The sequence below is a fragment of the Sitophilus oryzae genome, unplaced genomic scaffold (genome assembly GCF_002938485.1).
Source record: "Sitophilus oryzae breed Bouriz unplaced genomic scaffold, Soryzae_2.0 scaffold_1743_pilon_pilon, whole genome shotgun sequence".
Lineage (NCBI taxonomy): Eukaryota > Metazoa > Arthropoda > Insecta > Coleoptera > Curculionidae > Sitophilus > Sitophilus oryzae.
In genome coordinates this window covers 1328898-1353784 of record NW_022146439.1, presented here as the reverse complement: position 1 = coordinate 1353784, position 24887 = coordinate 1328898, and the positions used below count along the sequence as shown (strand labels likewise).

The 24887-nt window shown below is 31.4% G+C and overlaps 1 protein-coding gene across 1 annotated transcript in view; it reads right to left on the bottom strand.

Moving 5' to 3' along the window:
• LOC115881853 (obscurin-like) overlaps positions 1 to 24300 on the bottom strand; it is a gene marked incomplete at its 3' end in the record, with an annotated part of 111437 nt that extends 87137 nt beyond the window's left edge. The window contains 3 exon segments of the mRNA XM_030899551.1: positions 508 to 629; positions 2905 to 2947; positions 24082 to 24300. Of these exon segments, the coding sequence (XP_030755411.1) occupies positions 508 to 629; positions 2905 to 2931 (149 nt within the window).
• Between the last annotated feature and the right edge of the window lie 587 nt (positions 24301 to 24887).

Genomic DNA, 24887 nt, shown 5'->3' with positions numbered 1-24887 from the left:
CTAGATTACTAGACCAAACCAGACTAGCAATGCCTTAAACATACATCAAAATAAATTACATTGCATGTTCCTGACCGTATTATACCAAATGATAACAAAAAAAGGCGTGCAGTTGGCTTGAAAATGAACATCGTTTACATTCCCTATATAATATTACATGACAGCGATTTTCATTTCATAGCCATCCCTGACGCAGTTTTTTTTTTCTATCATGCGGCACCTAGAGTAGGCAAACACAATCAGGTTTGTATAAAAATCGGTAACGAATTCGTTTTATACAATATATTTTTATAATATATAACTTGAGACTGAAGCTTCCATTTAGCTCTTTTCCGACCGTTTCATCTTATATTTAGTTTTACTGATTATTAAAATATGTTTATTGAGCTTGTTATGTTTTGTTAATTTTTCGTCATTTCTGTGAATTTGCTTAATAATCAGTAAATTTTGGTATCAGTTAAATTTATATTATAATCAGCTACAGAAAAACAATATAAATTAACTTACTTTGCGGATGAAGCTGGATCATTAATATCCAGAAGCTCGACCGCATCGCCCTCTTTTAAGTCTAGTTCGTCGCTACCGCTTGCTCTGTATTCTTGCCATGCGATTAAAATTTCTCCGGGAGTCTAAAAAATAGGAAAATATAATTATTTATAAAGGAATTCAGCATACATGCTTGTCATGCAATGTGTATTACTATAGGCTTGGTGCATTCTCCGGTGCTGCTCACCATCGGAGAATATCGTAAACAACGCGTATTTAAAATTTAAAATGCACGGGTTTAAATAGCGAGAGTACGAAAATTTTATTATTTAGTTATTTTAAAAGTGTTAGGAAGTATAATTTGTGAAAATTCTAAAAATAAGAAGTAAATATTTTGATATCTTCAGAAGGTCTAACTTGTATTATAATTTATTATTCCAGTTAAAAAAAACCTTTTAGATGAGTTCAACTAACAAGTACAACGGCAACGAGTAACGAGCATAGTTTCAATCACCGGTTTTGCTAGTGGGGCATAATTGGTAAATAGTAAGGTACATAATTATAATTTTAGAAGATGTTCATAAAACATTTAATCACTAGTTGACTAAAAAAAGTATATCATTAATATTGCAAATTATATTTTATCCTCTCATAGTATATGTCTTTTTAATTTTGATTGATTATGTATCGACCACTTTGTTGACTCACTGAGTTGTAGTCGCTTATTTTTTATGCAATGAACAATGTACATGTGCATTGTGCTGGTGTGAGGGCAGCTTAATGCTACTTTATAATAATATGTTTCGATTTTAATAAATGTAATGTAAATATAATATGTGCTTAATGTTTAAAAGCTGATAATTGACTAAATCTATGTTTTAACATTAATTTCAATAACTTGATTTAATTTTAGATTTTAATTTTTGAAAGTTTTAAAACGTTACTATTTTTTATGATCACATGAAAAAATTTTAGCTAGATGCTTAATTAAAATTTACTGATATAAAATTAATAAGTAACAAAATAATACACAAAATACAGTATTTTACAATACCAATATATAATTAAATAAATAATTAATTTTTCATAAAGCTATAGACCAAAAAAATTATGAACAAGCTAACATTAAATATCGACAGTTAAACTCTAAGTAATTTGAAATTTCTCTAAGAATTATGCTTCAATCATTGTTAAAGACCTTACTTAATTATAAAACTTCACAACTTTAGCACTCTATAAATATGTTAGTAGTATAAATAGTTAAATTTATTTACAGATTTTATCAACATATCAGTAAAAATATAAATAATTGTACATTAAATAAATGGAAATATACAGGGTGAGTCTTAAATAAGTGCAAATATTTCCAGGGCTGGTAGATCTCGATACAATATAGGGAAATTGGAACAACTTTCGTTGCACGTCATCAATGACACCATGCGTCGTCTTATGGAGTTTGCTGGTTGTCGTATTATGATGTGCAACAAAAGTTATTTGTAAGTCCAAAATAACAGAGTTATTTTACTGTGAAAATAAAAGAAAAACGATTTTTTGCTTAAATTTTGAGAATCCCTGGACCTTTTCTGGATTTTCTTTCTTGTAAAATTAATCTATTACCTACCTATTATATTATCAGGAAATTATGTTTTTTAATAAAAACTAAAAAAAATCCATTTTTTTCCAAAAATTCCAAATTTTCAAAATTTTTTGTTCGCAAAAAAAACTCATAATCGTGTTTCTGGGGTCGAAATATACTACCCCTAAAAATATTTACACTTATTTAAGCTTCACCCGGTATATAAAAGTCGTTATTAAATTTTAAAAAAATTAGACTTCTGAAAAAATAGTCCGAATTTACGTAGAAATGTAAAATAGGTATGATGTGTGATATAGAAAAAAAAATTGTAGTAAATTGTATTGTATTAAAATTTGAACGGCTAATAAAACTGGAAGCCTGCTTGGTGAAACTTATTAGTTGCCACTGTATTTTGTTTTTAATTGTAAATGATTGCTACATAGTATTAGAAGCATTGTGAGGTTTTGCTTTATTATAGATATATTTTAGTGCATATTTGTCAACATAATTATAAGCCAATAAAAATAAGCAAATCTGACACAAATAAGCTAGGCGAAGCAAAGCAAGTTAAAGTTTTTTGACCAATTCCTACGTACAGGGTGTCTCAATGTAAAAAACATCGGTACTGGATCGGAGTCGGTGTAACAGTCGTTCGAATTCTTTAAATTTCTTTCGAATATTCATGTACGAATTTCGATGTGTTTCGGTGTGATTCTATAACAAGACAAGTATTTTTAATTTTGTGAAAAAAAACATTGTAGGGATAGTGTGATGTTCAAAACTACAGCACACACAAAAATAAAGATTTCAAAAAAAAATTCTGAAAATTTTAAAAAACTTACAGTTGTCGATCTATCTTGTGATGCCATTACTCATTGTAGCCACCTAAAAAAATAAAAAACGTAAAAACAACACGATGCTCATTTTATGAGTTAGTGAGGACAAAAATACTTGACGATATTTTAAGAAGGTTTCGTAAGTAATATCCTTTAATTACTGCGAGATTTAAAACAACTCTGGAATAAAAATAAATTTGCTATAATTAATATGATCCGCGATAAACATAATCTATAAATAAACAAATATGTTGTTTACCTGGGTGGCAAAAGCTGAAAGAAATTTTTTGCAACCAATAAGAAAGAAAATTTCAATGCAATTGATCTATATAAAGAGTGGGTCAGTCAATCTAAGTGTTTAAATATCATTCGATTGGTACTTTGCCAAGGAGCAGTGTCAGACGGGGGAATAATATAATCCCTAAGTTATTTCAACCTTACTTGTCAATATTTTCATTCTATAATTGCAAAATTCAATAATATACGACTAGAATATGTTCAAATCTCTATATAAATTATTAAAAAAATTACTTAAGAAAGATTAATAATTAGTAGTCAGTATGAAACTGTAAAGGGGGATACACGTAAAGAGAGACACAGGTCCCATCTCTAGTCCGGTCTTCTTGTAGATCTCTTAATTTTTCATGGTTACCATGCTGTAGTTTTTGTGGTCCATCTGTTCTCCGTTCTTCTTGCCAGGTGACCAGCCTATTGCCATTTGAGGGATGACATCTGTGGATGACATCTATTACTTGGATCTTTTTCATATCCACTCTATTCTTTTACGGTCTCTTCTTTACGGTCTCTATTCTTTACGGTCTTATTCCCAGCATATTTCATTGCATTGAGCGTTGTGCGACCTGCAGTGTCCTTATGATGTCGATAGTCTAGAGATACTAACAAACGGAGACAATTTAAAGTTATTGGTAAACCTCTTCAATTCTGTATACAATACCGGAAACATACCGCAGGACTGGCTAAGGTCGACATTTATACCTATTCCTAAAAAAACTGGTGCAAAAAGATGTGATGAGTTTCGTTTAATAAGTCTGATGAGTCAAGTCCTAAAGCTGTTTTTAAAGGTTCTGCATAATCGAATCCGAAGAAAATGTGAGCTAGACATAAGTGAACAGCAAATGGGATTTCGCGAGGGACTGGGGACGAGAGAAGCCCTGTTTGCGCTATCGGTGCTTTTGCAGAAGTGCAGAGATCAACGAAAGGAGGTACACCTATGCTTCATAGACTACACGAAGGCATTCGACTGCGTCAACCACAGGGAATTGCTGAGCATCCTTGAAAGAAGAGGCCTGGATACCCAAGACCTGAAAATTATCCAAAAGCTATACGAACAACAAGTAGCGACAGTAAAACTACAGGACACTGAAACAACAGCAATACCTATCAAGCGTGGAGTTAGGCAAGGATGCGTATTGAGCCCTATGCTCTTCAATATGTACTCCGAACTAATATTTCGAAATGCGCTTGAGGGATCAGAAGACGGCATAAAAGTGAATGGCAGGCTGATTAACAACATGAGATATGCTGATGATACCGTCGTTATTGCAGACACCACTGAGGGCCTGCAAAGACTTCTTGATAGACTGTCCTCGGTGGGCGACTCAATGGGTCTCAGGATAAATACAAACAAAACAAAAGTCATGGTGATAAATAGAGATGCAAGACAGGCAACGGAGGTAGTCGTAGGTGGGACACCAATAGCAAGAGTCTCAAAGTTTAGATATTTGGGCAGTTGGATTAGTGAAGACCTAAACCCAGACATTGAGATCAGAGCTCGAATTGAGATGGCTAGATCAAACTTCCTAAAATTGCGGAACCTACTGTGCGATAAACGTCTCAACATCCATATAAAAGACAACTTCGTCAAGTGCTACGTACTTTCCACACTTCTCTACGGGGTTGAGTCGTGGACACTCAAAGTAAGCGCAATGAATAAGTTGGAAGCATTTGAGATGTGGGTATATCGCAGAATGCTGAGAATACCATGGACTGACCGTGTCTCGAATGAACGAGTTCTAAACCAAATGAACAAGGACCGAGAACTCCTCGACATAATAAAAAAGAGGAAAGCAGCCTATTTGGGCCATATCATGAGACATAGCAAGTATGAATTCCTTCAGCTCATCATCGAGGGTAAAATTGAGGGAAAGCGCGGACCCGGACGACGGCAATGCTCCTGGCTGAAGAACATCAGAGATTGGACAGGCCTGGACTCACATACTTTGCTGAGAAGAGCGAAAAATAGAGAGGAATTTGCCATGGTTGTTGCCGATCTTCACTGAATGGAGAAGGCACTTTAAGAAGAAGAAGTCTAGAGATACGTTATTTTCAATATTATTTAGTGGCTACTAAAAAATTGAATGGTCATATATTTGTTACATTATAGAAGCTCAATATTTCCCTACAGGGAATTTTTTTAATTTACGCGAAAAGTATGTAAAATATGTAATAAAATTCCACCATAGCCTTATAGCCTTAAAAAGCAAAATCATGCAAAAAATTATTTGGATAGTTTAATCAATTAAATTTATAGGTTGAGTGATATACGTCTAGATTATTTCCTGAATGACTTAGAACGAAGCGACTGACTTAGGGTGAAGCAAATAAGTATAAGAATTTTATTAACTATAATTTTTATTAATTACTAATTACTAAACCGTGAATTCATTTTCACTACAGCAGCGGTAAATAAAATTTAAAGATATGATTTAAAGACGTTTCAAAATAACGTCTTGTAAGCAATGTTTGTGCTTCTGCTACATTGGCTACGCATCCCAAAAATGCATCGAGGACCGTTTCGCATGTCAACATATCAAATTCTGACGTATTTTTCTCCACTTATTTGTTCACAATAATATCGAATAAGGGGTTTTCACCGATTAAAATCGTTATTAAGTCATACATATGAGTTGTAAATCAATGTTTTTAAATGAACTGTTGCCAAAGTCTCTCAGAATTGGTGATAAACGACAAAAAGAAAACCCAAAAGGAAGTCGAAAAAATAATCGCGGTTAAACTGGTCTTGGGATTTAATCACTTATCTAAACAAAATTTATTCGAAAAATTAGATTAGCTGATTGGCCATTTCACGATGAGGGAAATAATCAATACTAAATGTTATAAAGTTCAAAAAGTAAATAATACACACTTAATAGTAGTAAATGCTTAATAGTATTCCATCGCATTTTTCGATTTTGCTTCGATCGTTTATATCTAGCTTTTTTCTTTCATCTACGTTACTTTGGTAATTATTCATCATCCTCATCATTTTCAGCTTATTCAACCATTTCCAATTATGTTGTAGCCTCCTTCACATACTCTCTTTGTAATGGGTCCATTGTTGTCTATTGTTTGCTATGCGGGCCCAAGTTATCCCTGTTAATTTCCTAATATCGTGGTCCCATCTCAGGTTCGTTATTCTTCTAGGTTTCTTAATACCTCGTGGGTACCATGCTGTAAATTTTGTGGTCAATCTGTTATCCGTTCTTCTTGTCAGGTGTCCTGCTCATTGCCCTTTGAGGGATTTGACTCTGTGGATGACATCTATTACCTGGGTCTTTTGTCGTATCCACTCTATTCTTTTACGGTCTCTTCTGGTTATTCCCAGCATATTTCGTTTCATTGAGCGTTGAGCGACCTGCCTGTTTCCTTATGATGTCCGTTTTAAGTGTCCAGGTTTCGCATGCATAGAAGACTGGTAGTACACATTGGTCGAATGTTTTCTTCGTTAGATAGAGTGGCATTCTAGATTTGAATATGATTAAGTTTCTTTTATAAGTACTCCATGCTAACTTAATTCTTCTATTGATTTTTTATTCTTGATGATTGTTGATTTGTGTTATTTATTAGTTATATATTTTCTTTTCACTAGTTCGTTGTACATTACATTTAGTTTTTGCTAAGTTCATTTTGTGACCCACTTTATTGCTGACTGTATTTAGTTTTTTTTACAACTGTAAGTTCTTCAGGACAATTATTGGCAATTAAGATTATGTCATCAGCGAATCTTAAGTGATTAAGATATTCTCCATCTATTTTTATTCCTTTGTTGGCCCACTCCAGTTGACAAAAGATTCTTCTAATATTGCTGTAAACAGCTTTGAGGATATCTCGTCTCTCTGTCGTATTCCTTTTATTTATGGGAACTCTGCAGGGTTGCCACAAGAAAATTTTTGATTGTAATAATCGTAAACTATCTAATATGTAATATATAAAATGTAATAATAGTAAACTATCTAATAAGACTAAGAAAAAGACGTACGTTCACCAAATTTTAAAACATGGTGGTAAAACGAATGGAGTCTTCCACTCGTTTGTATACGTCAATATATTTATTTCCCATTTCATTTCCTCTCATGCCAACAAATATTGCAATTACGTCAAAATTCATGTCGCGAAACTAACGATTTTATGGACAAATTAGACCGGTTAAAAAAATCTGTATAAAAACTGTAAACAATTCAGGACTGTTTAATCGGCCAAATTTGTCCATAGAAACTGCAGTCCTTGCTGATATGAGAGGAAGTGAAATAGAAATTGAATATTATTCACGTATGCCAACGAGTAGAAGTGTGTCTGAACTACAGTGACGTAATTGAGGCAGTGAAATTTGGCCAAAGGACGTGTTATGTATTATTTAAGGAATTCAACAATCTTGTCTATTTACAGTTTTTGATTCGACCAATAGACGGTCCTAGATTCATGACCCAGTGTCTGACATTTTACTGAACACCTGAACACTGATGACGGAAAATGATATTTGTCAGTTCAAAATTTAAAGTTCAGTTGTGGCCTCTTTTAATGTAACTTAGATAACTTAAAAGCAAAAAAAAAACAGCTTTTGTCAGCTAATTTACTGTTCTTGTATTATTTTTTATAAGTAATATGTAAATTCTCAAAATGTGTAGCACAGCTGATTGTGGTGTAGCTGTGCAATCATGGAAGAAAATGTGTAGCAAAATACACAATTGTGTAGCTTGTGGCAACCCTGGAACTTTGGGGTTGTTTTATATATCATTACTCTTGCTTTGGATTCTTTGTATATATTGGCAAGAGTTTCTATATAAGGCATGTCAATACCTTGTTTCGCTAGGGCTTCTATTATTGCCTTAGGATATATCGAGTCGTAAGCCTTCTCAAAGTCTATAAAGACTATGGCTAGTGGAAGTATTGTTTTGTTCGGCTGATAGTTTCTCTTAGTGTATGTATGTGTGTGTATCTATGTTATTTTGATAATTTTCCAACTTTGGTAATAATCAGGGTTGGAAAAAATCATGACTTTTAAAAAAAAATCAAAAAAATCAGATTTTTTTTATTTAAATCAAATTTTTTTGATTTTAATTCAAAACAATATTTAAATCGGATTTCCAAATGACTAGGACTTATTTCCAATTAAAGTCCTATCCTAAATGGCCAAATCTTTATAAATCTCCCCGATACGGATAACATTAACAATTCTACGGCGCGTGTCATTTTTCCACATCGGCATCGGTCACCAATATATTCCGCAAAAAAAGTCGCTTGCTTGAGTTCGCTTGCTTGAGATCAAAAGGATTTTTTTCAAACATCTCAAAAATATTAACTTTTGTCATTTTAACGGCATTAAAGTAAAGCACTGTTACGCCTAAGCACAAAAGTACAAAAATATATTATTAAACTGATATTAAGTGTCAAATTTAACGAGTGTACAAAATGTTGCTCGATTACTGTCCATATTATTTGCAATGTTTGGAATTGATTAAAAAATAATTTGTAATGTTTTAAAAGAAATAGTATGTTATAATAAATAAATGTAAGTTAAGTACGTAAAAGTAGTACGTCGGAATAGCTTTACGATGGTCCTTCAAAGGTACAGCATCGTCAAAAAAAAGTATAATTTTTATTCGTAATAAATCAATACACTATTGTTCGGAAATAGTATTAAGTCTATTGTTCGGAAATAGTATTAAGTCGAGTTAGTATGTATTATCTAATGTCAAAGTGGAAAGTACTTAATGCAGATCAAAATGTCGGTAGAAATTTGGAAACATACACCGTTTCAAAAAAAAAAAATAAAACAACATATTTTCTGACAACGATCATAGATTCTCTGGAATGAAGATATAGTCTCTGTATCAGAAGAACCTAGTTCTGCACTAGACTTTGCGAATGATATGTATTCCGAACAGCCAATTTTTATCACTTATACGTAAATTTTAAAATAAATCCCTGCGTTTAGCGGTTTAATGGATTCACACGAAATTACTTCAAAAATAGGTCCAACATTTAAATTAATGAATAGATATTTTTATCATTTACAATTATTTTTCGATTTATTATCTGTTATAGAAATATTTTTTCTAGTTTTCTAGGACACAGTTTTATAACTTTTACAGTTATTTTTTTATTTATTATAAAGTTTCAATAAAATTATTTTTTTGTATTTAAATCACATGATTAAAATTTTAAAAATCACTTGATTTAAATCACGATTTAAATCATTTGGCATGATTTAAATAATTTGATTTAAATCATGCCAACCCTGGTAATAATTATATATAACTATTTTCTTTTTCGGGAGCGTCGCCGTTTTTTTTACTCTTGTTTTTTTGTTCTTCCGGAATTTAACTATGTAATTAATATACATAACTTATGTATGTGGCTTACACTACGATTAAAACATTCAACAAAGTTAAGTCGTTTTACTGTCAGATTTACCGGACATTTTTTCAAATTTCGGGCGGATAATCCCAGACACCCATTAAAAACCTGGACACGTATAGAAACGCTAAGTTTACTCATATTTTCAATTAAAATGTATGATAGTGCTACATTTATTCAAAAATTAAATAATCTTTACATACACATAAATAAAAGAGTAAAATTTGGTTTGCATTGACTAGTTTATCTTGGCTTGTTTTTGTTTTTTAGACCTTCAGTGTTTATTTCAACTAATCCAAATTACAAACCATATTTATATTCGTTTTATGACTTACGTCTCAAAAAATCGTATCTATTAATACCTAAAAATGTTATTTCTAATGAAACTTTTACGATGGTAAAAGTACGCAATTCTGAAATTAATCTGTATAACGGTCAATTTACATTTCCAACATATGTTTTCCAGTCGGAAATGAATCCATTTATATGAGCAAAATTTGTTGTATTTGTGATGTATGTGCCAAATAGTAGCGATGCGATTTAAAAATAAGACTTAGCATTGGCCAGATCAAGTCCAAATTGCACAAGGAAATAAATACCTAAACGTAAATTATGGCTTGGAAAATAATTTAAGCGAATCGAAATTCCTTGAGGCCGATATAATGCTAAATGAACTTGCCTTCAGTTAAACAAAAATAAATAATGCTCTATCGGAAGTTTCATAAAATTTAGTTTATATTGTACTTAATTTTTAACTTCAGTTTCATTATACAGGGTGGTCCGAATTATATTCCGGAAACTTCGGCAGCATATTCTGCAGATAAAAATAAGTAAAGAATATCGTATAAATGTATGTCCTAAAATACTTAGTTTCGGAGATACAGGGTGTAGAAGTTTCATTTTTATTTCGATTTTTTCCAAATAATTTCTGCAGTAACGTCAATATTTGGATGAAAATTGGTGCCTGGGGGTTTTTTGATATGAGAAATTTGATTTTGATGTCAATATGACTCTTACTTGTGGAGGGCGCCACCTACATATTTTGTAACTGGTTTGAAGAGTAATAACTTTTCGTCCGTATAAAGTATAAACTGTATAAAGCTACTGAGTAAAAAAATATACATTTACGACGTTTTTTACGTAAAAAATGTCTCTTGGTAAAAATCGCAACGAGTATTGGTTTTCGAGTTATTTGGAATCGAAATTATCAATACCTGTCATTATTGACAAATTAAACATGTTGACTAAACAGTAATTAGATTGAGATCATAAATTTGAAAGTTTTTGTGCCAAAAGTTCAACAGAAATTGTTTTATCATCGTTTTTTGCAGAAAAATTTATGATTAATTTAAAAAAATAAAAATTTCTCAAATTTATTATTTCAGTGAAATAACTATCTACTCAACGTGTTTATTTTTCGTCAATAATGACATGTATTGACTATTTCCATTCTAAATATCTTGAGAACGGTATGTTTATACAGGTACGGAAAAAAAGTTATTACGCTTTAAAACAGTTAAAATACATGTAGGTGGCGCCCTCTAGTAGTAGCAGTCATATTGACATCAAAATCAAATTTCTCATGTCAAAAAACTTCTAGACACCAATTTTCATCCAAATATTGACGTTATTTCAGAAATTATTTGGAAAAAATCGATATAAAAATGAAATTTCTACACCCTGTATCTCTGAAACTAAGCATTTTAGGGCATACATTTATATGAAGTTTTTTACTTATTTTTATCTGCAGAATATGCTGCCGAAGTTTCCGGAATACAATTCGGACCACCCTGTATATATGAAAATAATACAAAACTAATTTCAAAGATTAAAATGAAAAATTATTCCAGGTATATTTTAAATTGGAATATGTTAAAGATTTCCAAATACGTACAAGGTTGCTAGGCTCCCCTATTTTCACAAATATGCTACATGAAGCAATTACGTGCGGCATAGCAAAAAAAAATTATAATTTTTTTTTAGTTATATTTAATAATTATTAATTATTAATTTTGATTAACGTCATATTTTTTGCTGATATTAAAGTATCACATTTTCCGACTATTATCACCCTTTCCGTAGCATTGAACTATTTTTTTTTTAAATTTTATGTTAACGTGTGCTTTTTGCTGCTCAGGCTAATCTGGACGAGGGACGGGGGCCTACTTTGTTTACGCGGAATCCGAACCGCGGTATCTTTATAGGCATTTACGTTTTTAATTAAAAAATGCTTCAATACCTATGTTCCTTTAAAAAAAGGCTTTGTTTCAAATTTATTTAAGTTGGTATATGTTATTTGATGTGAATTTCTAGTTAACTATGTTTATTTTTGCTAGCGTTCATATGTAAGTTTGTGTTCATGTTAATTTTTTATGACTGATACTTATTAAAATTTGATATTATTTTCATTAAAACACTCAATTTATATCGATTTTACTTTTAAAAATCATGTCTTGCTTGCTGATTGACGATCTGCACCATCATTAAACAAAATTTAGCTAAAAAATGTCTACTAATGTCTCTAAACTATGTGGCGGTTTCATCCCTCCAATAAAATCATTTATGGGTATTTCGCCACTGAACTGCAAGAAAATCTACAAAATAAAATAGTTATTTTTTGTAAGCACTTCTGCGTTAAACCTAAACAGACACTGCTTGTCAGAAGTTATGTTTACAGTTATACAAATTTGCCTAACAAAGAAATAAATGCTTAACGCTTCGGAAAGTCTATCTCTTTCCGTCGTCGGAAGCAAAAAAAATACAAAGAATAAAGAAAAAAACCTAACCTAACCGACGGACGACGGAAAGAGATAGACTTTCCGAAACGTTAAGCAATTTTTTCTTTGTTAGGCAAATTTGTATAACTGTAAACATAACTTCTGACAAGCAGTGTCCGTTTAGGTTTAACAGAAGTGCTTACAAAAAATAACTATTTTATTTTGTAGATTTTCTTGCAGTGCACTGCCCAAATATCCATAATAGTCCGGCAGCCGCTGGGGTAAACCCAAAATTTTGGGATTAAGTTTTTTTGAAAACGGATTTATCATCTATAGGTGTCCTACTTTTGATATCCGAGTGATGACAAAGTGGCATCTTTGGGGAAATTAAGATACAGGGTGATTCATTATCAATTATGTGAAATCGAGTGTTATTCGAGTTATTTTGTGTGTTTTTAACGTGAAAAAATGTGTTTTACATTGATTTATTTAATAATGTAGGTTTTTTAGGTATAAGTGATAACGAAAGATCTTATATACAGGGTGATTAAAAAAAACATAATATATTTTCACGTTAATTGAAGCTAAAGCGAAAAATTAAATTTTTGCATTTTGTATACTTTGTAGGTATGTATATACCTAATGTATTAAACAAACACATTTTTTATACAGGGTATTTAAAAAAAAACATTACTTCCGTTGACAGATTAGGGTAAATATTTTAAACACGCATATCATAAAACATTAAAGTTTATCAGTCGGTATCAATCTCAGAATCAACTTCTTTATCGGAAACCACAACATCTTCATCCTCATTATGATAAGCCGGTACAGCGGAGGTCAGTTCGTTGCAACAATGTTCGTTCCCGTGGCACATACAAAACATTGTGCAAGGCAATCTACCACCTTAGCCACCTTTACACCCACATATTTTTGTGCTACACGGACTGGCACTTGAACAAGAGCAACGAATTAATTGTAATATATCGGAAGATGCCACCTTTTTGTTAGGAAATGTTATGATATGTGCATATCCTGGAGCAGAAGGTATTACAAGATCGTCACATTGATTTTTAAGTGCTTTAATTAAAGTGCTTTTCGTAAGAATATGTCCTCCATGTTGAGAATAAATGTTATTTATATCAACTGAGTTCCAAATTTTTTCTTTATCTGCCAGCAGTTCTTTCATGGTTTGATTATATGGAATATCTTTTTCGTCGTTATTCTGGTCTGATCGTCGTTTGGCTTACAAAACAGCTTTTCGGCCCATAAATCTGTTTGGACAATCCAGATGGTATCTGGCGTCTACTGCATGTAGGTCTGCTACACAGCCCGCTAATCTTAGTCTAACTTCAGAAGCCCAGGTATCATTCCTCTCTATACAGGTTTCTTCTAAAGCGCGAAACCGGAAGGCCGCTCTCCATCGATGTGGGTGCTTCTATTCGTATTCTTTGAAGATAAAGATTGGCACTTCTGAACGTCGCTGCATTTTCTTACTTGAAGTTCCCGCCTTGTTAATAGCACTGTTCGGGGATAAGGTCCTTTTCAAATGTGTTTTGGATTGTACGTCGAAACGCAACCTCTGTGATATAGTAAACAAAAATCCTTGTTCGTACTGATCTTCTCTTCAAATTTTTCACATTTGCCATCTTGATATACTTTGCTATACTTTATAATAGTTTCTATGCGTTGTGCACCAGCAACTAAAAGTTTTTCACTTTTCTTCTGGCAGGAAAACTGCCAGTTAAAAAACACTTTTCACTCATGTTTAACTAGGTATTATTGTTACAATCAAATTTTAATCTGAAATAGAAAATCACTGTTGTTATCTTTCTGCCTTGGGATAGACCTTTAAGTCTAAATTATAAGATCTGCAGTTTGCAGTCAGTACTCGCAGTCCGTCGTTCCATCAGATTTAAAATTTCATGAACTTGGAACGGCCAACTACAGTTTGCAACTGCGAACTGCAGGGCTTATAAATTATTAGCCTTAATTAAGGACACTCATATTGGCAAACTAAGCATTTTCCTTCATCACCCTAAAAAAGATATAATTAGTATAACATAATTATGTAAGTAATAAAATTGAGTTAATGGAGCCTTAATGAAAATGTGTATGATATTTTTATTATTTCTTTTACTGATACTTTAGGGTACAAACTAAAAGTATCAGCAACTGTAATGATAAGTCCTATATCTCTATGCGAACAGTTTTGTTGAGGCTTCATTAACTCAATGTTATTGCTTTATTCTAAATTATTAAAAATGTGTGTTAAACATTTCACAGAATCATTGAAATGGAAACACAAAATCATCGGACCAAAGGTTGACAGGGTGACAACCCAAGGGTGACAGTTTGCCATCAGCCGGATATGGAAAATAGACTTATAGATCTATAATAATCTGTCATAAAAAAAACTTAATCCCACAATTGGCACTTCACGGAAAAATCCGGGTCTGTTGCCGGACTATAAAGGATTTTTTTGGAGAAAATTTTGCTAGTACCAAGAAATCCGGGAAATCTCGGTGTCTTAAAGGCGGCGTACCGAAATTCCCATTTCCGAAAAACAGCTCCGATTCCGGAGACCCTATAATATAGTGTCCAGTGCCAACACTACCTGCCACAATAGGAAAGTTATAGGGTTTTTAAATGTCTATTCACTAGTAGTAAATTTTAATATACAGGGTCGGTCATAAAGTTGTGGCACATCAAAATTATTTTTTTTAAATGCAACCTCCTGTATATTATTGCATATTTCAATTCTTCCTTCAATTTTAAGCAATAATCGTAATACACATAATGTACCAAAATTCAGCCATTTCCGAATTGAATTCCATTCTGAATGAAGTTTTGATTTTGAAATGTTAAACGAAAATTTTGTAATTTCCGGACTTGATTTAATCTCATTTTATACATCTATAAATGCTAACTTGAGAACTAAAGTCAAATATTATTAAGTATCACAGTTTCCGCAGAATGGCATCGTTAAATGAAACCGAACAAATCAAAATTAATTAGAATTAATTGTTTAAGTGATATTTTTAAAAGTCAATAGCTCGGAAACGGTTTGCTTGAAATACATTGTGTGTATCTCGATTTTTGCTTAGAATTAAAGGAAAAATTGAAATATGCAATAATATAGGGGGTTCTATTTAAAAAATTAAATTTTGATGTGCCACGACTTTATGACCGACCCTGTATACTTAAATTTATTACTCGCCAATAAACATTTGAAAACCCTATAACTTTTATATTTAACTTTTTGCGGTACCTTGTATATTTTACCTAATAATCGACCTTCCCATACATATCAGCGATCCTGTATGCTGTATGAAGTGTAATTAATAAATTTATATGTGCTTTATAGTACAATGTTAGACAATTATATAATTCTTAGTTATTTCTTATTTCAAAGAAAATTTAGATAATGTTTAAATAAGCATAAAAAAGTCAAATCAAGTTCGTATTAATGAATCAAACTGAACGAGACAAAATGCGTGCATGTTAATTTTACAAACAAAAAGGATCAACATATTCCTATAAGCATAAACAATACCCAAGTCCCATATGCTAATACGGCGAAATATTTAGGCATGACATTTCGATGCAAAGCTGCGTTTGAAAAGCCACATCAAAAAGAAAAACGAAGAACTAAAAATCAAATTTAAAAAAATGTATTGGCTTTTTGGGCGAAATTCATGGTTATCAATACATAATAAATTACTACTTTATCAAGAGGTTCTCAAATCTGTATGGACATATGACAATTGTGAGGTTGTGCTAGTAAAAGCAATCTAGAAATTATTCAGCTATTCCAAAACAAAGTACTAAGGAGCATTGTCAACGCCCCCTGGTAGTTCCAAAACAGTGACCTCCAGAAGGACTTGGAAGTAGACCTCTGAAGTAGACACAGTTACCCAAACTATTACCTCATCCGCCGAGAGACACGAAGAACGACTTCACAACCACGTCAACGTTGAGGCCATCCAGCTACTCGACAACACAACCCACATCAGAAGGCTTAAACGGATCAAACCCTTGGAACTGGTTAATATAATATGTTGTGTGAAAGTGTTATGTTAAGTGAAAAGGCAAATAGTGCTTGTGTACACGACAATATTAGTGTAATTAAGTTAATATTAGAAAATAAGGAACCCTAGTGAGTAAATCCTTTGTATAAGTTTTTTAAGTATTAGTAATTTAGGTTGGAAAAAAATTGCGTATTAATCTATATTAGATCAGATTGTAATTATAGTAAAATTCCCTCCAGGGTAATTTGCTAATAATAAAAAAAATTAATGAATTAATCTTTGGCTGATTCTTTAGCTATTGTATATTTTTTTAATTAATCCGAATTACAAGTGACATTTATTTTCGTTTTATGACTTGGCCTTTAAAAAATTGTATCTATAAATACCTGAAAATGTTATTTTTTAATGAAACTTTTATATACGATGCTAACGCAATTCTGAAATTAAATTGTATAACGGTCAATTTAGCTTCTCAGTATATGTTTTCCAGTCGAAAATGACTCCATTTACTATAAAGATATTTGTTGTATTCGTGATGTAAGTGCCAAATAGTCGCAATGCGATTTAAAAATAAGATTTAGCATGGGCCAGATCAAGTCCAAATTGCACAAGGAAATAAATACCTAAAGGTAAATTATGATTTGGACAACAATTTAAGCGAATCCAAATTCCTTGACGCCGATTTATGGTAAATCGACTTGGCATAGGCTAAATAATAATAAATGTAACGGAAACTCCATAAAGATTAATTTATATCGCACTTTATTTTTACTGCGAACTGTATAATTTTACTCTTGACATTCACGATATAAAAACAACACAAAACTAATTTCAGTGATCATGATGACTTATTTTTTAAGACTAAGATAGGAGCATATAAACAATATGGCTAATTTGAATCCTGGTTTATCAATCAAATATCAAGATAATTAAGGCAATAATTTTCACTGGTAACGTGATTAAGCAAAAAAACATAAATTCACCACAATATACACTTTTACTTTTGCACTGGAAGTCCGTTTTGCTAACGATTTTAGCAACATCAGCAGATGATTTTAATCATTCAACTGTAACGTAATTAAAACATTTAGTTTTTCTGGAGCCATCATCAACTTTTTTTTTAATTTATATTAAACCAATCAATGGAATTTACTAAAATTTGACGAATTATTAGTATATCTTTTTTTTTGGATTTTAATTTTCTCGGCATGTACTTAACCAAATTTAAAATTTAACGTACATGTTAAACCACAATTTGAGACTCTGTAACTTTCGTTGTATTTTTTTTATTTAATAATAATATTTTTTTCTATGCCTAGGCACTTTAAGAAGACCTCTCGTGCGTAAATCATAACTGCCCAAACCTTCGTTAAACAGAAGCTTGAAATACAAATAGTTTGGTAATTTCAACCTGAGAATTTTATAAGCAAAAAGGGTGGTATGCAATCGGAATCTTACATATTCAACCACTTTGACCTAATTAGAGATGGGGTTATGTGATCTCTCCGTCTTACACCATATATCAATCTTAGGCATGAGTTTAGGAAGAATCTTGAGCATTATTGCTTAAGAACGTATAATATAGCTACATACCTCGCTATCGGATAAAAGAAGAAATCCGAGAAAAATTCACATTCACAGGGATTTTTTATGGCGCGGCCAACATTGCAATATTATAATACTATATCTCAGTTTTTTTTAAATGCAATACACACTGTATATTATTTTTAGTATTTTAGATACCCCAGACTTAAAAAGCGCACATTTTTGTATTTAAAATATTTCTAAATTTTTAGCAGTTGCGGAAATAGCCTTATGTAATATAATTCGCAGTATTATACCGTATGATCGAAAAAAAAACGGCGTCCAGTTGGCTGGGAAATGACGATCGATGACATTTCCCATATAAATTTACATATAAAATGACAGCGATCTTCATTTCATAGCCAACGCTGACGCCGTTTTTTTCTCGATCATACGGTACCTATTACATAGGGCTATTGCAACAGTAAATTTTTATCAAAGCGACTTCAGGATATTTTCTCTTATATTTTACTCTGTATGGTAAAATTGTTTGGTAAAGGTGTGGATCCGGTGGCTGACCTTGAAGCCCATATTTGCTGCATTTGATCATCGATACTACGCAAGCGCACATCGTCGATATTGCCAAATTGCACTTTATTTTCGAATTATTTGCAGTTGAAAATTTTCTTTTGAGTGTTAATCAATAATAATACAAATTCTCTAATTAATTTTATAATTTCAGATTTATCTTGATATCCAAACTTAAGGAATAATATATAAAATTGAATATATAAAATTGTAATATTAATAACATTTATTTATATATTTACATTAGAATTAAAAATTATCATTTACGAATTTTTTCTTAATGGTTTTAAACTTATTAGAATTATTTTATTTCTTTCAAGTTATTTAATTTCTAGTTATTTACAGGCAACAATAGTTCTGATTATATGTATTGATGTATTGAAGTACTCCCATGACGAGTCTTATAGAACAATACACGTCAATGGGAGATAGAGGTAACATTTTACCTATAATGTTACTAATATAATATACTTTGATTATAATGTTTGTATCATAATTTCTTAAAAATATCAAGTTAGTGGATTAATAGCAATTTTAGACATATATTTTATCGAAGAGTGTGGTGATAAGACTAAAATAAGCTTTATGTTTTATCTTTTTCTCTTTATAAGGGAGATGGTTTGTGTCGTAGAATTACAGTATTTAATATCGTGTAGTTTGATATTCTTTTCTTAATTTACTGTAATTTTTTGTTTCCTATAATGCCAAATGTTGTCAATATGGTGAAGGTTGAGTTTTTATCTTATTAGTTTTATACCTGTGTTTATACAAGACCAAATTAAGACTTAGTTTGTGATTTATTAAGATTTTCTTATAATATTTGTTATGTCTTAATCTTAATACTATATTATGCTTTGTCTGGAAAATAAATGTTAAATATCTTAATTTTGCATATCCTATTCCATCCTTCCATTAGGAAAAATATGGTTTATAAATCATATTTTGCTAAGAAAATCACATAAATTAGGTGTAAGAATAGAGAAATCTTAAGGTAGCAGAAAAATTAATGCAATATATGTATAAGCAGGATTAAACAAGGTAACTGTTAATGTTGCTGAAGCTGATTCTACACAATTTTAATTACGGAGGCTAAAAGGCCTTTTAAGGCCTCCGTAGTTTTGATGGAATGTTAAAAAAACTATTATGAACATGACATGAAGCTACAGCATTTAAAAATTAAAAAAAAAGTAAAAACTTGGACACATCCCTTTTAATTTCACGTATTTTTAATAAAGCCCTTTTTAAACGTAGCATAATAATATAGAGCAATTAGATTAATTATAGGAATCTAGAGTTTTATTTCTATTTAATTTTATTGACTATGAAAATACATAATAAGCGTTCACGTGTTGTGCGAAATATTAAAATAATAATATAAATAATGCCACCTACTATGATTGAAAAAAAATAGCGGCAGCGATGACTATGAAATGAAGATCGCTGTTATTTTATATGGGAAATATCCTCAATCGTCATTTCCCAGCCAACTGGACGCCGTTTTTTTGATCATACGGTATATATTGACAAAAAAAACACTGAAAAGCATATATTTGTTTTCTACTAAAAATAATTCCAAAATAACTTGCAATCTGGCAACATCGAAGATGTGCGCATGCGTAGTGTCTGTGACTATATGCAGCAAAAACTCGTTTCAAGGTCAGCCACCGGATCCACACCATTACCTTTTGTTTTTCTACCCATCCTATAAAAATAAAACAAAACAAAATCTGTAACAGGTCGCTTTACTTTTTGACTATACACAATTTATCTAGAAATGATTCGAAAAACTTTACCTGGGGAAGTCCTCTGATGATGCATGGTCCCTCTAAATCATCATATCAATCAACAATAAGTCACTGCCCACTTTTTAGGTATTTACTTTATATGTACAATAATCAGTAAAAAGAGTAATTAAACATGCAATTCACATTAAAAAACGTAGCCAAAACAGTGTAATAACCTGCAGAATTAATTAAAACTCTGATTCAAATTAAGCCAAATTCCCAAATAATGCAATTCAGCATTTTCAGCCTGTCGCCTAAAATCTCTCGGGCTGATCGGGAAGTGATACATATTTTTAACGAACGGCTTTTAAGGTTCAAATTTACATTTGAGGTCCGCCTCAATACGGTTTTTTACGCGCTACTACTCCATACATTTTATCTCTCTTCAACTAAAGGTTTTGCCTATGCTTTTTCTTTTCATTCCACAGAGTTATGATTCCAGTGATCGCTGTCGCTCCGTCAGTGCGATATACCACAATACGCTAGACAAGGAAAGGCGAGAGGCAAACCTCTGCACATATACCTCTTAAAGAACAAATGAGATGGATATACATCGTCGAGTTTGTCGCATATGGGATAGGAAGCGCGTTTAAAGGAATACCATCGACGTAATTTATTGTAGAATGACGGTTAAAAAATACAATTACAATTATTATTAATGCAAATAGTGAAAAAAATATAAATTTGTGATTAAAGATGTATCGATTAATAAGTGTAATTTTTCAAATGTATTGGTGAGGCACTGCCTCATCTGCCTCATAGGAGAAGCCGCCCCTGGTAAATTGTATATAGTAAGGGTCCTAGGATACTACCCTGAGGTACTCCCACAGTTTTACTCAAAGACCGCGAATGGTGCTGTTGGTATACGACTTGTTGAGATCGATCTGTCAGATAAGAATTCATTAACGCTACAGCTTTGTTATCAAAACCTATGTGGTGCAAAATAGAGCCAATGAATGTTATAATTAATCATATCAAATGCCTTGCTAAAGTCCAAAGATACTAAAATACTTATTTTATTATTATCCGCAGATGCAATAATATCATCAGTTACATGAGCTAATGCAGTTTCACAGCTATGACTAGTTCTAAAGCCCGACTGTGTCTGTGGAAGTATGCTATGTTTATCCAAAAACCCTATAATTTGCTTTTCTAAAATTTTTTCCATTATTTTAGAGAGCGTTGGTAGGATACTAATGCATCTTAGATCATTGTAACATTTTGGAATTTTTACTTTGGCTAGAGGAATAATTCGCGCTTTTTTCCAATCCGAAGGAAAATAATTCCTTAAAATACATTCATTAATTATATTAGTGATTATTGGAATTATGAATGGAGTCGCAAGACTAATCATGGATATATTAATTTGATCACTGCCTGTTGCTTTTGATTTTATTTTATTTATAATACGACTAACCTCAGCCTTAAAGTTAATTCAAAATTATCATGTATTTTTTTCATTGAAGGATTCTTATACATATTTAAAATTTCTTTACTTGGATTCACATTACTAGAGACAGTGTTTACAAAAAAATCATTGATTTTATCAGGAGAATTTATAGAGCGTTTTCCATGTTACGGACATTTTCCATGTATCCGATATTAATTTCGATATCTCCCCACAAGTGTGAAATATCCAATAAACTCCATAAAAAAGCCTCGAAAATTTCCTCGATATTTTATTTTATATACTATGCCATAATACAATACAACTCCCCAGTGACATGAAAGAAATTCGTCAAGCTTTCCTTAAAAAAGGGCCACAGTAAACTAAGGGAAAAAGAGTTAGAGTACAGTAGGGACTGGAAAAAGAATAAGTTGAAAGAATAAAAAAGTTTTACATTACAGGACGAAATTTTTGCGAATTCCCTTTTTTCTGTAGTAGGTAGTATTTTTAATGCATTTTCAGCAAAGTGTGTAAATATTACCATTCTGCAACTTTCGATTGAAGCCATACTACTGAACCTAATTGAACGTATTTTTAATATCTCATAATAATTATATGCGATACTTTCTATGGAACATGTTTATTTTTCCAACTTGCATATGATTCCAGACTTGAGTTCAATTTTTGAATCATCTTGGCACTGAAACTATGATGCCTCTGTGTTTACCTACATACATATTTACATTGTGAATATCATAGGTATTTTAAAAATAATGAACTTTCAATAAGAAAAATCGTGATAATACGTTATTATTACATTATATACAATTTTAAAGGATTTTTATTATCATAAAACTTCCGAATCTACTTTGCTCTGTATTAACAGGGAATTGAGTAAATTATAATTTTTATACTATGGTATTAATAAAAATGTGTATTTTATTTACGCTTGTAATGCTTATAATTTATGAAGGAAATGTTAGCATACAAAATAAATTGGCTTAATTGAGAATTTTAAGGTGTTTAACAACAACAACGACTATAAAATAATAAAAAAAATAACTAATTTAGGCAATTAATTTGTTTTAGAGTCGTTAAAATTTGCATCAGATAGTTCATATACATATTTTGGATATATCTCTTAATCAATCTATTCATACGTCACATCAAGGGTGGCACCTCTCATACCACTCAGACTCTATTAAGAACAGCGACAAATTTTTTTGAACTATAAGTTTTATTTGTAGTACGTTTTAAATTATTTGGAGATCTACTGATCAAAAACTGTAGCCCATATCCGGTAAAACAGTAAGTGATACAAAATAATTGAATCCTGGTTTATGTCATATACTAACATACCAAAACTCGTTTTTTGTCTGAAAAAATAAAAAAGTTATAAGGATAGGACTTTTAAAAAACATCCGGTATACAGTGATTTTCGAAGTTATACAGGATGAGATAAAAGATAACACTAATATTGTAAAACTTTTCGAGACAGTTATTCTCGTATTTTAAATTGGATTCCTATCTAGTTTGATATTTTGATGCTCTAGACATTGTTTTTTTTTGTCTATTTACATTTTAATATTCTTACATTTATTTTATTTTACAGTTGTCTCACTTACATTATTGTTGTCTACTTCTCCCAAACACTACAAATATTAAGTTTTATAGTTCATTAAAACCTAGGCGATATTGTTGAAATTTTATATTTTATTTAATAGTTTTTTAGTTTTCAAGTCGTCAGGAGTAAAGTAAACTAAAGTGTTTAGTACAAGAACACCTTTAAAGCTCTGTATAATTAAGCTATTAATAAATATTTTCTTCTAAACATTTTAATACTTTAATTAACGCTTATCGTTTATGCAGATTTTAAAGATACGAATGCAGAACGATACTGCACGAAAGATACTGCATAATCGAATAATGGCTAATAGTTTTAATAAAATTCATAGTCAAAACAAAAACACAATGATTAATAATTTTGTCTCGATTTGTAATATAAACTTTCTCAAAAATTACATGAACTTCAACTGTTATTTGCCAAAAATATATCTTGGCATTGAAATTATGACACACCACTGTTTATGTTCTGAGACAAAATTCTTTAAAACAACCATAATATATTCAATAAGAAACAATATATCTTCACTATTTTTTTTTCAATTTTACGTGCAATCAATAAAGACGTGCATAATCATACTGAAGTATGTAATATTTTGTGTTTCACATTTTTTAATGATATTAATTTTGTTTTTCAATTATTTGCGCCAGTTTATAGTTTAAGTTTAATAATTTTCAGAGCTTTTTTAAACATTTTATGCTGTTACTTTTATGATTTCTATAAAAGGAATATTTTGAGACGTTTATTACATCTTATTATCAAATAATAATTAGTATCTACTAATTTAAACACTGTTTGATTAATTAACTTTACTACTGCCTCTACATATTATCTACTAAGCGAGCAAAATTACATAATTTCTATGACTTACTACTTAAAATTCATTTATTAACTGAAGTTAGAGAATATAATTTAAAACCCCCAATAAACTCTCACATTAAATCATATCTTTTGACTAGAGAAGCACCTGCAACGCGATCGAATTTTTGCGGGCTTTTTTCCTCTGGTCAATAAATAAGTTTGACAGTTCGGCTTGTCATTTCCGTCACAACATTTTTTACTAAAACACTATTCGTCTATCTATCTCAGCCTATTAAACTTGAATTCTACGGACCTATTTCTGTCGGAGCAGCACCCTTTCCTGCCGTGCGAGGTCGTCGCAGCCGCCTAAAAATAATCGCGGCAAGTTTTCGAAACTCCGCGGCCTACTAACCGCTAAAACGACATGGTCTGTACTTTAGCCATTGAACAAAAAAAAACTAAGGAAGGAGTCAAATACTATTTATACCGTGTGATCGAAAAATATTGGCTTTAAGTTGGCTGGGACTTGGAAATTATGATTGATTGATGTACACATATAAAATGACAGGCACTTTTCATTTTCAAGCTAACTCTGACGTAGCTATGGGATCACTTGAGTGAAAAATACTCGGTTATCGAGTATTCAAATCCTCGGTATGTCTCGAGGATTTTTGTCGATCCTCGGGTATTACTCCGCAGGCATCTAACAAAGGGTTGCCAACTTTCAAAATAAAAAAATAGAGGACGAGAGGTTAAAAAAGAGGCACAGGCGAACAATTTTTTGAAACCTCGCCCAAATATCTAGAATTTACCAAAAAGCTGTGTAAATGGTGTGTGATTAATGGCCTTTATTACTTTCTTGAAAAAGTGTATACT